The sequence below is a fragment of the Protopterus annectens genome, chromosome 7.part0 (assembly GCF_019279795.1).
Source record: "Protopterus annectens isolate FY-2018-M chromosome 7.part0, PAN1.0, whole genome shotgun sequence".
NCBI classification, from domain to species: domain Eukaryota; kingdom Metazoa; phylum Chordata; order Ceratodontiformes; family Protopteridae; genus Protopterus; species Protopterus annectens.
Genome location: NC_056739.1, coordinates 1,620,010,707 through 1,620,024,762, shown reverse-complemented (window position 1 = coordinate 1,620,024,762; position 14,056 = coordinate 1,620,010,707). Strand labels below are relative to the sequence as shown.

The following is a 14,056-nucleotide window of genomic DNA, read 5'->3' as shown; positions in this document are numbered from 1 at the left end:
GGGAAAATCAGAGTGTAGGGTATATGCATAGTTTATAGAGGTCTGTTGTAGGTCCTGCATGTGAGAGTGGCTAATTATTATGCATTTCACTTGCCTAGAATGTAATTAACATCATTTAATGGCCCTACTTTAGTGCGAGACGCGGCACTATGCGCCATGCAGCATAGCTTACAGAGAGTAATAAATATTCAGTGGATATATCTGCTTTCCATTCATTGCTGCCTACATCATCACTGTCACGTGGGTAGTGTGCCGCACTAACATGCTGAGCTATGTGGCGCAGCGTTTAGCATAACTTAGACAAATGTCAAAATCAATAACTGAACATATTTGGTTTTAATTACTTGCTACCTACGTCATCACTGTGACCTGGGTGGTCCTTCCATGTGAACATGCTCAGCTAGAAGCGTAAACATGCGCAGTGGGAATTAAACAATCCTAAAATTTGCTGGACACACCTCCCCTGCTGGCAACCATCTCAACATGGTACGGGAGCCTACATGAAGTGGATATGCTGACACACTTTTGAAATTCAGGACATCTACCTCATCTGAATACATATCCGTGCTGACAGCCTGGAAACTACACGGTTCATAGCCATATGAACTGGGCAACAGCACCAATGCACCATTGTAAGGACCCACCGCAAGGACCTATAATACATTTCTAACATATATTATAAAATGCATTTTCTTTTTTTTTCTTCTCTTAAACATGTATATTCCACGTACACTACAGACACTGACACAGAGTCTACACAGATGCCTTTCTACTTGTTGGATTGCTCAGTCTGCCTCATTTGCATAAGATTTACCTACTTATCAGGTGATTTGCATTCCTCTGTATTTTCCCTGTTTGCGCATGCATGCACACCACTAAGTGGCATTTATCTAAAAAAGTCTGTGCACGATGCGTACACAAAAGAAAATCGTGTAGCCTTTACTGAATTCCCTCCATAAATTACAGAAAGTCAATAAGACCCAAAACAGAAGTAAACAGGATATATTACTATGCAGTTAAATTAATAACATATAAAGTCTTACCACAAAAACACAGTAAAAGAAAGAAAAGGAAGGGAAGAAATCAGATACCATCTTGAAGTATCAGAGAGAGAAAACTATAAAGCAATTAAGACAAGTGTAAGTACAAGAATATTATAGAAGTGGGAACATGTTAAAAAATACTTAGATATGATAAAAGCAACATGCAGTGTCAGAACAGACTAGGCTCTATCACACACTATTGTAAATCATAAACTAAAAATATTAGCACAGCCAGAATAACTTGGAAGAGATGCAGATAAATATAAAGTAAAGGACAAAATAAGCAATTCTTTGATGTCCCAAAAAGTTTTATATAGAATTGGGAAACAAAGCAAAAGGAATAGAACAGAACAAAAAAATGAAGAAATGGACACATTTTGGAGAAATATCTATGAAGACCCTGTGGAACATAACAAAGATATCAAATGGATAAAAGAAGTAAGAGAAACAGAAATAAGTTCAAATGTACAGGATGAAGTAAGCCAGAGAAACAAAAAAAATAAATAAATAAAAATCTCCTAAATGGAAAATTCTAGGCCCAGATGCATTACCTAAACTTCTGGCTAAAAGTATTAACATCTTTACACAAAGATTTAGCTCAGAGTAAAAATTACTTATGTGTGCATCCTGAACAGACATCACCCTTGTTAATACCACAAAAAATGATACTCTTCCTTAACAGTGAACCTGCGAGCCATCTTTTATCCATTTGATATCTTTCCAACGATGTATAACAAACTACATACTAGAACGGACTATGACAGAGTTTATAGCCATTTAGAAAAAAACTCAGTCATGGAAAGAGAATAAAAAGGTAACAAAAGAAAATCATAGGAAACAAAGGATCATTCATTGTTACAATCATAATCCAGAATTTTGAAAAGGGGAAAAAAATCTAAGTATAGCATAGATAGAGTACAAAAAAGCATTTGACAGCATCTCACATCTGTGGATAAAGGAATGCTTACTACACCCTACATTGATCAATTATGTTACAGTGAACATGAAACAGTGGCAAATCACTTTGCAGCTAAGGCATGATAAAGGACAAATTATTATCCCAGGGATAAAAATTCTAAGGAGGATATGCCAGGGTGATTCCGTCACTGCTCTCTTTTGTCTTGCTCTTACTCCATTAAATTGTCTACTTAACAGATTAGGTCATGGTTACAAGTTCAATTTGGCTCCAAGAAAACAATAAAGTGTAAAGACTTATCTTCTTTTTGTTGATGATTTAAAACTGTATAGTTCAACAGAAGAGGAGCTGAAAGTACATTTGGGAGTGGTCAAAACATCCTTGGATGATGTAAGAGTGTCATTTGGTCTTTACAAATGTGCAGAAACAACAAAGCTGCAGCACCAAGAAAATATGAGTCTGGGACAGGAATGTGATATAAAGGAACTTTATCAAGAGGAAGTATATATATATTTCTGAAAGGATGAAGGATCGACAATAAAACACAAACACGTGTGAACAGAATTCAGTAAGGAATATTTTAGAAAAATTAAATTTATAGTGAAAACAGCCCTGACATCTAGGAAGAAAGTCCAAGCTATATAAACCAATTTGCTCTTCCTGTTCTACCTTACAGTTTGGGGTAATTGACTGGCGACAAAAGGTATTGGAATAGGTGGACAGGAAAACTGCTTCATGCTTATCAAATGGTATATAAAAATCAGTGTATACTTAGATTATAGATATACATATATATATATGGATCACCTTCATTTGCCTGAAAGCTCATTTGCCCGACACTCATTTTTCCCAGACCAAATGACTGAAAGCTTATTTGCCTGAAAGCTCATTTGCCCGAAAGCTCATTTGACTGACAAGGAGTATCAGCAAGAAAATGGAATATGCCCCCCTCCCCACTGTAGTGCGACCCTGGAGTTAGAATATATAGGTGTGGGCACAGCCTTCATTTCATATGATATTGTTACCTTTTGATGTAATATTGCTTAGTAACAGGAAAGTAAGTGGGACCTATATATTCTAACTCCAGGGTTGCACTACAGTGGGAGGGCATATTCCATTTTCTTGCTGATACTACTTGTCAGTCAAATGAGCTTTCTTTCAGGCAAATGAGCTTTCAGTCATTTGGTCTGGAAAATGAGTTTCGGCAAATGAGCTTTATATATATATATATATATATATATATATATATATATATATTATGATAGGACTGCATACATATCTGTTGATATTACCTGGTGTTATGTTTTAAAACATGAAGACAACATGTCTAAGATGACTTTCCTGCTTAGTTTGGCAGAAGCATATCTTATTTTTCTTGTTTTCCTGTCCAACTGATCCAATACTTCTTAAGGCCAGTCAATTACCCTACAACTGTAAGTTAGAACAGGAAACTAGTTTATATACTGGACTTTATTTCCAGATGTTAAGGCAGCTTTAAATATTAGTTCTAATTTTCTGAAGAATTCTTTACAGAGTTTTATTCTCAGTTGTTCATGTTTTATTGCTGATCCTTCATATATTCCCAAATTTTGATACACTCTCCTGCTTAAGCTCATTAATACCACATTCATGGTCCAGCCTGACATTTTCTTGGTGTTGCAGCTTTCCTGGTTCCCACTTTGATATCAGAGATGTATAAAAGAGGGTGGCTGTCCTTTGGGGCTAAGTGTGAGGAGGCTTGCTGTGTGCATGATTGAGAGGAACAACTTGAAATATATGACTGTGGCTATTTCTTTCACTTCCATTCCAATCTAATAATACCACAGGAGTGCATAGAAGGTTACTAAAGGTTTTGTTTTGGCTTGGGTAAGGAGGTAAGCACTATTCCCAGATCTGAATTATGTATTGCCATAAGCATTTGTCTTTTCAGTTTACTGGGAATTATTATTTTTGCTAGCCTTAAGCATTAAACCTTATTACTTTCTAAATTGTACCTCAGAGAATCTAAAGCATCATGGCTAATGAGGACCTAGCAGCCCCCATACCACCAGCTTAATTCAGTTATTATAGTGCAGTTTTGGTCAGTTATGGAAAGGAAGAAGGAACAGCTGAAGAGTAAGAAAGTGTGAAAAATCAAGAAAGGGTTAATCCAGATGATGTGGAAGAGTAAGAAAGTGTGACAAATTAGGAAAGGAGTAATCCAGACAGTGTGGGGAGACTAGGATATGGGGAAAAGAGAGAGAAGACATGGAAGAGTAAGAAAGTGTGAAAAATTAAGACAATAATAATCCAGACAATGTGGGGAGACTAGGATATGGGAAAATACAGGGCAGGCAAGACAAGCAATAATTATCCCCACTGGCTAAACTTAATACCCAAGATTATGGATCCCTCTTATCCCTGTAATGTCTGCATGAAATTCTCTTCATGCCTGTATTTCTGTATTCACAGCTTTATATCTGCATTTCTAAATATGCAGAACATGAAAAGACAATGAGGTGGTGAATTTATCTAGAACTGAGTATGTAATACTAAATGGCACTGGATACATACAACTATCAGGCATAACTCATTTGTGTAACTTACTTGCAGGATGCACGCACAAGTCCCACCCAATTGCTGTTAGGTTAGTACATTTAAATATAATTGGTTACTAACAGTAATTATACCTTAAAACTAAAAATGTGTAATCTTAACATCAAAACTAAGTCCATAATCCTAAAACTCTATCCTTTACCCTACCTCTCAAAATTCAATCCTTAATCCTCACCTTAAGATTCCATCCCTATCACTACCTCTCAACCTAAGACTGCACCTCTAACCTATCACTCAACCAATCAAACATTCACACTAATAATCCAAAACTGTTCTGGGCCTTAATCAAGCTACAGAGCCAACACCAAACACAGAAACAAAATAATACCATAGCCAACCAATTCAATACCCACTTTATACAGACAGTACAATCATTAACTAACCAGGAAACTAATCAAACACTTGAAGTCCCTACTCAATCAAATAACCTCCTTCCTCATTTCTCCTTCTAACCAGTTCTAAATGATATCATCAAAAAATTAAATCTTTTAACAACTGCCCAACAATCTATTAGCAAAATATATTAAAACAGCAGGTGATACTCCTTCATATCAAGTTTCAATTCTGATAAATTGATCTATACTTGAAAATAAAAGTCCCTTCACTATGGAAAAAAAAACATTCATTTTTCCACTTCACAAGGGTGGAATCAATACAGATTTTTCAAACTACAGGCCAAGTGCCATTTCATCTCCCTTATCAAAAATATTTAAAAATGCATTAATAAGCAACGTCTTAGCTCTTTAACAACCAGCTTCCATCTTCAAACTAACATGGTTTCCATCCTCATCACTGCACAACTACTGTTTTTCTGGTTTGTTAATACTGTCAACACCCACAGACACACCTGAAGCAGCCTCATGCCCGCCACTTTCCTAGACTCATCAAAAGCTTTCATACTCTCACCCATCAGAAACACTTACATAAACTGCATCCTTAGGGTTCACTAACTCATCACTGCAATGGCTCCATAACTACTTATCAGAGAAAAAGAAGAGAATGGCAAACTAATTGCTCCACCTTCTTGACAACTATTGGTTACAAGGATCTTACTAGGCCCCATACTTTTCAACATGTGTCAATGACTTCTACACTGCTACAAAAAATGCTGCCCTAGTTCAGTATGCTGATGACTCAACTCTAATCTGCCTTGCCAAATCTCGCTTTAAACTCCATGACCTTACACAAAAATCCTTATCGACTGAAACATGGCTAAATAATTCACCGTTACTATTAAATCCTAAAATAAAGACACTAAGGTACTGCTCTTGGCGATATTGTACTTGAGACCGGGTTGTCACTCAATTCACGACACGCCCACTTCTGTGCGAAATGAACTGGTGAGGCCCTCAAGTACAATATTGTCCTGCTCTTTACCACAAAACAACACTATACACTACTGTGTTTGCCAACAACACCAAGACAGAACAAATAAACCACACACAATTACTGAGGGTCACCATAAATGACCAGTAGAAATTTGACCACCATGTATCATATAGGATTTAAAAAATCATCAAAACTAGGTACACTATACAGAGTAAAAGCCTACCTCACTGACACAGCCAGAAAATGTATAGCCTCTACTTTCTTGCTGCCATTTCTCCTCTATGCTGCTCCAATATTCACTAACCTTTAAGTCTCACAATCATCCATACTCAACAATGTTATAATAAAAAAGTCAAATTTGCAGTAAACTATAGCAATAGCGAACATCACTGCCTATCCTTCAGAGAATTAAACTGGTGAGAACTACCAAATCACATACCTCTTTCTCAGCTAACTATAATACATAGACTTCTATACAAGACAAAAAAAATGCCCATCTCCCAATAGAATTTTACACTCTAGAGAAAAATCACTAATAACTATAACCAAATCATCTAATTCAAATAGTGTAGTTAAGCTATATCCCACTATTACTGAAATCCATTCAGAATGCAGAATCATTTAAAACACAGCTAATGCTTCACCTATCATATCAATAGATATGGGCTTTTATATTTACATAATAAAAGCTGTGTTATCATCAACTTTTACCATATGTCACACATTTCTCTTCATACAGAATCATACACCCCACCACTAGTCTTCACAGTACCTGAATAGTTTCACTAGCATCTACCAGCCACATATATAGTTTTGTGTCACTGCTCACCCCACTTGTACACTTCTAATATAAACCTTATGATTGCTGTTATATATGCTGTTTAGAGAGAGAGAGAGAGAGAGAGAGAGAGAAATTTATGCACCTGCATTATACCCTACCTCTTAACAATATTAACATTTCTATCCTACTTATACTAATTGGTTGTCTGACAGAGCACCTGATGCATGGAACAGACTAACAAATTACATCATAACAAGTACTAGTTTAGATATTCTTATGAACAGCCTGGACACTTATTATGGGAAGGACTGTTTCAGTATATTGGCAGGTTAGAAGGGCATTAGTGTCCATGTTTGAAATATATATGTATGTATGTACTTCGTTCTTTCCCTCACCTCCATTTCTTTGAATTTCTAAGCACCAATCACATGATCTATTATCTATTTGACAAACCCACTCATACACCCTTCAAGTGCTCAGTGTTCAACATCTACTAATGTGCAAGTGGCTCTGGCTATTGTTTATATTCGGACACACCAGGGTACACAGTAGCAAGCTCCAGCCAGGGTGTGCTGTGGGCAGACATTGTAATTATAAACAGTAAATACAATTTTAGCATTTTACATTGCTTTTAAGGAGATGAGATTAAAAATACAGAATGTGTAATGCCCGGGGTGGGGTTGCAAAGCCCCCACCCACTCCACAGACAGTGGAACTTGTGTTAAAATTCTGTATTGCATGGGGTGTAGTGGGGTGGCAGCCCCCTTGCTGGATAAGTGTAGTCTTTCACTTTCATTAAGTCAGTAATGCCCCATATTAGAGTTTCAAATATCTTCTTTAAACCTTCTTAAATGTTTTGGTGTTCACACTTAAAAGCAAACAGCATGCTTAACTGACAGCCCTATCGGAATGTCAATCAAGTTGGCACCAGTCACACCTGCACTAACAACTATCCATCCACAACCCCTTTTCCCATTTTTACACATTGGATCACGGTGTCACTTCAACTGTGACAATCATCTAGAGCCAAGGTTTACACCTCCGGGTGGCTAGCCCTGCCACAGTAGTTCTTTCACACCATACACTCGCATACACACTCACACCTATGGTCAATTTAGTGTGTCCAATCCACCTACTGCATGTCTTTGGAATGCGGGAGGAAACTGGAACACCCAGAGGAAACCCACATGAACAAAGGGAGGACATGCAGAATATGCACAGAAGGGACCCCAGCCGAGAATCAAACTGGGGAACCTCTTGCTGTGAGGTGACAACACTATCTGCTGCGCCCCTGCACAAACGACCATGGTGTGTTTTAATATATACTGTAATAGTTGCCTTTATTTCATATGGATCAAATTAACAAATGTATGTGCAATTGTTAATGTATGCCACTTAACTTCTGCTCATGTACATTAGTTCATAGGTTCATACTAGGCTATCTGCCCTAGGGCATTTATAAGCCTAGCCAGAGTGTGTTTGGCTTTCGCCACCCATTTTAAATTAATTTTGCTATGCCCTTTTTAGAGGTTAGTATACTATGCCTCTGTCTAACAGTGACACAGAAGTGATACCTGGGGTAAACCTACGATCCCCCATCCACTCATCAAGATTCCTCTTGTAGAGAGTCAATGAGGGACTCTGCCTAACCTGGACTGGGATTTTATTCCAGAGTGAAGGGAGCCTCTGGGTTATGAATCTGTCCCTCCAGCATGTCCTATTTATTTCAGTGCTGAGGTTCAAGTCTCTCCAGCGCGTAGCTCGATGGGCTTTGGATTTTCTGAGGTGCAGCATGTCCATTAATTCTGGGTTGGACATGGCTTTATACGTCAGGCACAGATCGCCGCTGAGCAGGCGGTATGCCACCGAGTAGAGCTGGAGTTTCTTTAACCGGGCAGCATATGGCATCTGTTTGAGCCCTTTGATCCTCTTGGTGAGGTACTTTTGGGGTCTTTCCAGTTGCTGCAGGTGTCTGGTAAGGTACATCCCAAAAGGGGCATTGCACTCAATTATGGGCCTGATGAGGGATGAGTAAAGAGGCACGATGACCTCCCCTGATCTAGATGTGAATCCCTTCATGATTAGGTGGGCTATATAAAATGTTTTTCTAACCACTTTGGCCACATGGTTGTCAAATCAGAGATTGCTATCAACTTGGGTCCCCAGGTCCCTAATTACTTCTTCTGTACTTAATGGATTACCACCTATGTGGTAATTTGTGGGCACTTTGTTTTTGCCAAAGGGGATGACTATACACATTTTGGTGTTTAGCTTGAGGCCATGGCTCTGGCACCAGTTGTCTGTTTCTATGAGGCCCTTTTGAAGGATGCTTGTGTCGGCTGGAGAGTCGATTATAGCGCCCAGTTTGCAGTCATCTGCGAACTTGGTCAGCCACAGTCCTTCCGTGTTGGCCTGTACCTCCGAGAAATATATACCGAACAGGAGAGGTCCCAGGACTGAGCCTTGTGGGATGCCACTTGTAACTGGTTTGGAGTCTGACATGGCTCCAGCAATTCTAACCATGTGGGTTCTGTCCTTGAGTCAGTTTGCAACCCATCTAGTGACATAGGGGTTTATATTTAAGCTGGTGAGCTTATCTATAATGCCAGAGTGGGGTATTGTATCGAAGGCTTTTGCGAGGTCCAGGTAGGCTGTGTGGACCACCTTCCCCTCGTCAATGGCCTTGGTGACTGTTTCAAAGAAATCGACCAGGTTTAAGAGACAGGATCTGCCCTTAACAAAGCCGAACTGGGTAGGATCCAGTGTCTGTAGTTCCCCAATATCTTTTTTTTATGAGGTCCATGATGATCCTTTCCATAGCTTTGCATACCAAGCTAGTCAGGCTTATGGGGCAATAGTTTCCAGGATCCATTGAGGCACCACCTTTGTGGAGAGGGACCACTGTTGCTGTACTCCATTCTTTGTGTACATATCCTGTGGTAAGGCTGAGATTGAACAGTAGTTTTGTGTTTGGGTTTAGCTCTTCTTGGAGTTCTTGTAGGACGCAGCCTGGGACACCATCTGGTCCCATTGATGCTGTGTTTTTTTGGAGGGCGGCTCTTACCTGAGCATCTGAGATGTCAGGGGCAGCACTCTGCTGGGATAGATATTTGCCCTTTGGTGGGAGGGGAGAAGTTTGCGCTGAACCTGTCAGCTAGGATGTTGGCAATGTCTGTGGGTTCGGTGTATTTTTTGTCATTTTGGACTAATGCTGAGCATATCTGGGAATTCCCACCCAGGTTCCTAACATAACTAAAGAAAGCCTTGTGATTATCCTTAGTGTCCTGTGCAATTTTTCTCTCGAAGCTGGCCTTAGACGATTTCATGAGTGCCCGTAGTTTTTGCTAACACTGATCAGAGATGCCTTCCCTTTTTGGGATTTTGCTCTATCATGTAGTAGCTTCCTCCTTCTATTATATAGTTTGTTTATGGTTGGGGTCCACCAGACAGGACGTCTGCCTTTGGAGGATTGAGTCTTGGTTTTATTTGGGATTGCCTGATCCATGCATTCCTGAAGGTGTTCATAGAATGCGTTTATAAAGGATTCTGCGGTCTAGGCCGTATTTTCCACAGGCCCGGGGGCTTTGAAGGATTCCACCTCGGTTTTGAGGGGTGTGAAATTTGCTTTAGAGAAGTTTTTCACTGTGGTTTTCTGGGCAGGGGGTGGGGTCGGGATGTGAATATCCAGTGAGATTAGTTTATGGTCTGATCTTACCAGTGAGGGATACACTTCTGGTCTGGAGCATAGAGTCCCCATGTTGGTGATGATCAGGTCCAGTATGTTTTCCCCTCTTGTGGGAGTGGTAACAAGTTGTTCCATAGCATTTGAGCTTATAAATTCTAGGAACCTTTGAGCTAGGGTGTTGGAGCTAGAGTAATGCTCCCAGTCTATGTTTGGGTAGTTGAAGTTGCCCAATATAATGGTGTTTGGAGAGACCTTCATATTTTCCAGTGTTCTCAGGAAGGCCGAGTGGGGTTCCTGGGTTTGGGAGGGTGGTCTGTAGCAGGCTATAAACTGGAAGGCAGTTTTACCCACTGTTAGTTGCACATGGATAGTCTCTGATGCTTCGTGCTGTGCCACCAACCTGGGAGGTGTGGGTATCTTTGACGAATATTGATACTCGCCCTCCTTTTCTGGTTCGGTCCAAGTTTTGAGGCCGAAAAGCATGGTATGAGGTATAACCTGGTAGTGCTGGGGTGCTCTCGGGAGCCTTGAACCAGGTTTCTGTTACTGCACAGATATCGATGTTCTCCATGCTAAGGAGAGTTTCGAGTGCATGCATCTTGAGGTTTAGACTTCTGGCGTTGAGTAGCATTACTCTTAGTTTCTTATCCCTTGTGATACCTATAGAGGTGGGTTTGTCTTTTGAGCCTTGCCTAAAAAAGGCACTATGGGGTAGCAAGAGCCTTTGCCAATATCCAAAAGCCCAGGGGTGACAGGTGCAAGCCATCCCTAGCGAAGTATCGTGGCCTGTCGAGCATGTCATCCCAGGCTGACAGGCATTGGATCCCCTTTGAATGACACCAATACTTAAGCCAATTGTTGAAATTGATCATCTTGTCTTCATATTGTGGCATCATTCTTGGTGAGGGTAAGATGCTACTCAAGGTCAGGGTCATACCGGCCTGGGCCACATGCTCAGAGAGCTCCCCTATGTCTCTTTTCATGTAGTCCAGGGAGGTACGTCTCAGGTCATTCACACCAGCATGGACAATGACGGAGTCATATTTGTACTTGCCTTGGAGTGACCTGAGTGCTTGTGTTATGTGGCAGATCCTAGCGCCCGACAGGCAGCTCACCGTGACCTTCTCCTTGTTCAGCCTTGTGAGCGGGACGTCAGTGTACCTGACGATAGAGTCACCTATTACAAGTGTATCAGGTGTGTTGTTTAGCCTTAAGGGCTGTGACTGTTCGGCACACTGGCTTTGTGAGATGTGTTGCACGTGTTTTGTTTTGGGGTAGCGGTTGCTTGGGTGTCTGCTTTGGAGGTCTCTGCTGCTTAGGCAGATTTTTATTCAGAGCCTCCGAGTATGTTTTTGTGTGTTTATGTGTTTGGTTTGCTGTCGTGGTAGGTCTATGTGAGACTGGAATTGTAGTGAGTGTGGTTTCCTTCTCCTCCCGACAGGTTTCGCCAGTACTGAGTTGAGAGAGCTTAGCCTCCAGTTTGGCTATATGGTTGCATCTCTCACATGTGTTGGAATTTGTTGGGAGGAGGAGAGGGTTGTCTGTGTACATGAGACAGTTGTAAAATTGCCTCAAGATTCCCATATTCACCAGCTGGACCGGAGAGGAGATTGACAACTGACCTTTGGACATGCTAGAATAGTATTGGGAATTCCTTTATAATTGAAAAGAAAGGGCCAATGGGAAACAAGGTACTCAAGGGAAGTTTGTGAGGGTGTAGTGCTTTTAATTTTTTAGTGCTGACTTATATAATTGCTGATTAGTGAATGTCTGCTTAAAAGTGTTTGTAATATGTTGGAGCTTTTCTCCCACAGCCTCTGCTGAAAGTTTTTTTGACCAAACCCACTCAGACAAACCAGTAAACAAAAAGAAAATACTTATTTTGTGTTAGAACTGGCACACTATTCACATTCTTGCCCTAACATACACTTATTCTAATTCGGTGAAGCACATTGATGATACCTATAAGTAACAATGGATGTACTAAATGACTAGCAACACTCACATTTAGTCAGCTCTAACTTTCCAGTCCATATCTGCTCTTGATCCACCAGAAAATGCTTTCTAAATATATGGTTTACTTCCAAGTAGTTTCTCTGGATAAAAACATGACAATGATCTTGAAATGTAAGCAACTTACTAGGCCATGCCCATTTGCACTCTGTAAATTCTGTCCACTGTAAGCTTAGCTCTGAAGATATACATTTGTTTTTGTAAAGGAGAAGATAATGCCCATCTTAACATTTGCCCATTTCTTTCGAAGTGAAGGATTTACGACGGAGACCACCCCCCCCCCCCCAAAAAAAAAAAAAAATTATTAAGGGAAATTAAAAACAGTTTCCAGTTTCTAAAACTATTAATACATTGTATTTAAATAAACACACAATGAAACGAATACGTTTTAAATTACCAGCACTGAATGAATTAATGCAAGATTAAATTAAAAGAATGAATACATTAATACAAGTTTCGGTATCATTCTAATTTATTAACCTGTCAAATGGGGCGTAGAATTTGCTTAACGATATCGATTTGTGGTTCCTTGGCTTGTTGAGAATGTCCCGTGCTATGTACTGGGAGTACAGAATACGAGTTACGAAGACATATACCGATCAGTAACTACAAACGTTTTTAACAATCGTCGCTGAAGGCGGAAAGACTGTTTATAATCAACATATACTCTTTTCACTTATGGTCCAGTACTCGCGAATTTCTATCCAAAAGCATTAACTAATATTGTCTAATATTTTAAAAGGAAGGTGCGAGGCTCACAGTCTCGTCCTCATGTCTGCTACAGCTTAGTTATTTTCATTCAGCAGCGTCTTCTAACACTGACAAAAGTAAGAAACTAAAAATTATAATTTGAGAAAGTGTCAGCCACACATTCATCTACATACCCTGGAGAGCCTATGTCCCGGAATGCCATTTGCTCCAGACTTCTTGCAAAACCCTCTGCCTCTACTGGAAGAAGTACTGCAGAAGAAACTTCCATCTTTCAGTCACCAAAATTAAAAAATAGTCAAAGTAGCTGGTATGTTTTGGTATTGTAAGCTGTGTTATCAAAAATAAACGTTCAGTTATAAGCATACATTCACAATTCCAACCCCTGCCTGACAATTTCCAAAACACGTGATTAAGTTTAGGCCGGGACTCGTTGCTAGGCAACCAGTATAGGACGCCGTGGCTGTGACGCATGCCTGTTGTTACTAGAAGAGCTCTGAGATGCTCGTTTGTAAATCTAAAACAAGTGTACAGATTTCGTTTTTTAAGCAGTCAGTTATTTTAATGCATAACTTTCAGTGTCCCTGATTTTGCTTCAAAACTTTGCCCAGTCTTCCTATTTTTTGATTTTCTAGTAAATCAGTGAAGAATACAGTCAGCCAATATTGACAAAAATTTGTTTCAAACTTATTAATATTCATCATTGATCACTGCTGTTGCCTTAGCGATGGATTATATCCTGGCAAGAATACAATAGTCAGCCAGCCAGCTTCCAAACATACCTCTCAATTATCCCTGATTTTTAATCACATTTTAGACGGTGGCGGCTGGTGACTTCAAATCAAAGGGGGGCTGCAGGAGACAGCTGAATGGGTGGGGTCAATGGGAAGGGGTGCTGCCAACTAGAAAGGGGAGGGGCTATGCTCAAAACCACAAAAACTAACTAAATACACTGCCCTGGGTGCCAAACCGTCATTATGAGAGTC

The 14,056-nt window shown here is 40.0% G+C and overlaps 1 protein-coding gene across 1 annotated transcript in view; it reads right to left on the bottom strand.

The window, feature by feature from the left end:
- ZMYND10 (zinc finger MYND-type containing 10) overlaps window positions 1-13,445 on the bottom strand; it is a 1,873,846-nt gene extending 1,860,401 nt beyond the window's left edge. Inside the window, exon 1 of the mRNA XM_044078166.1 lies at window positions 13,247-13,445. Coding sequence (XP_043934101.1) covers window positions 13,247-13,341 — 95 coding nt within the window. The 5' untranslated portion in view covers window positions 13,342-13,445. The remainder of the gene's footprint in view (window positions 1-13,246) is intronic.
- Window positions 13,446-14,056: the final 611 nt, after the last annotated feature.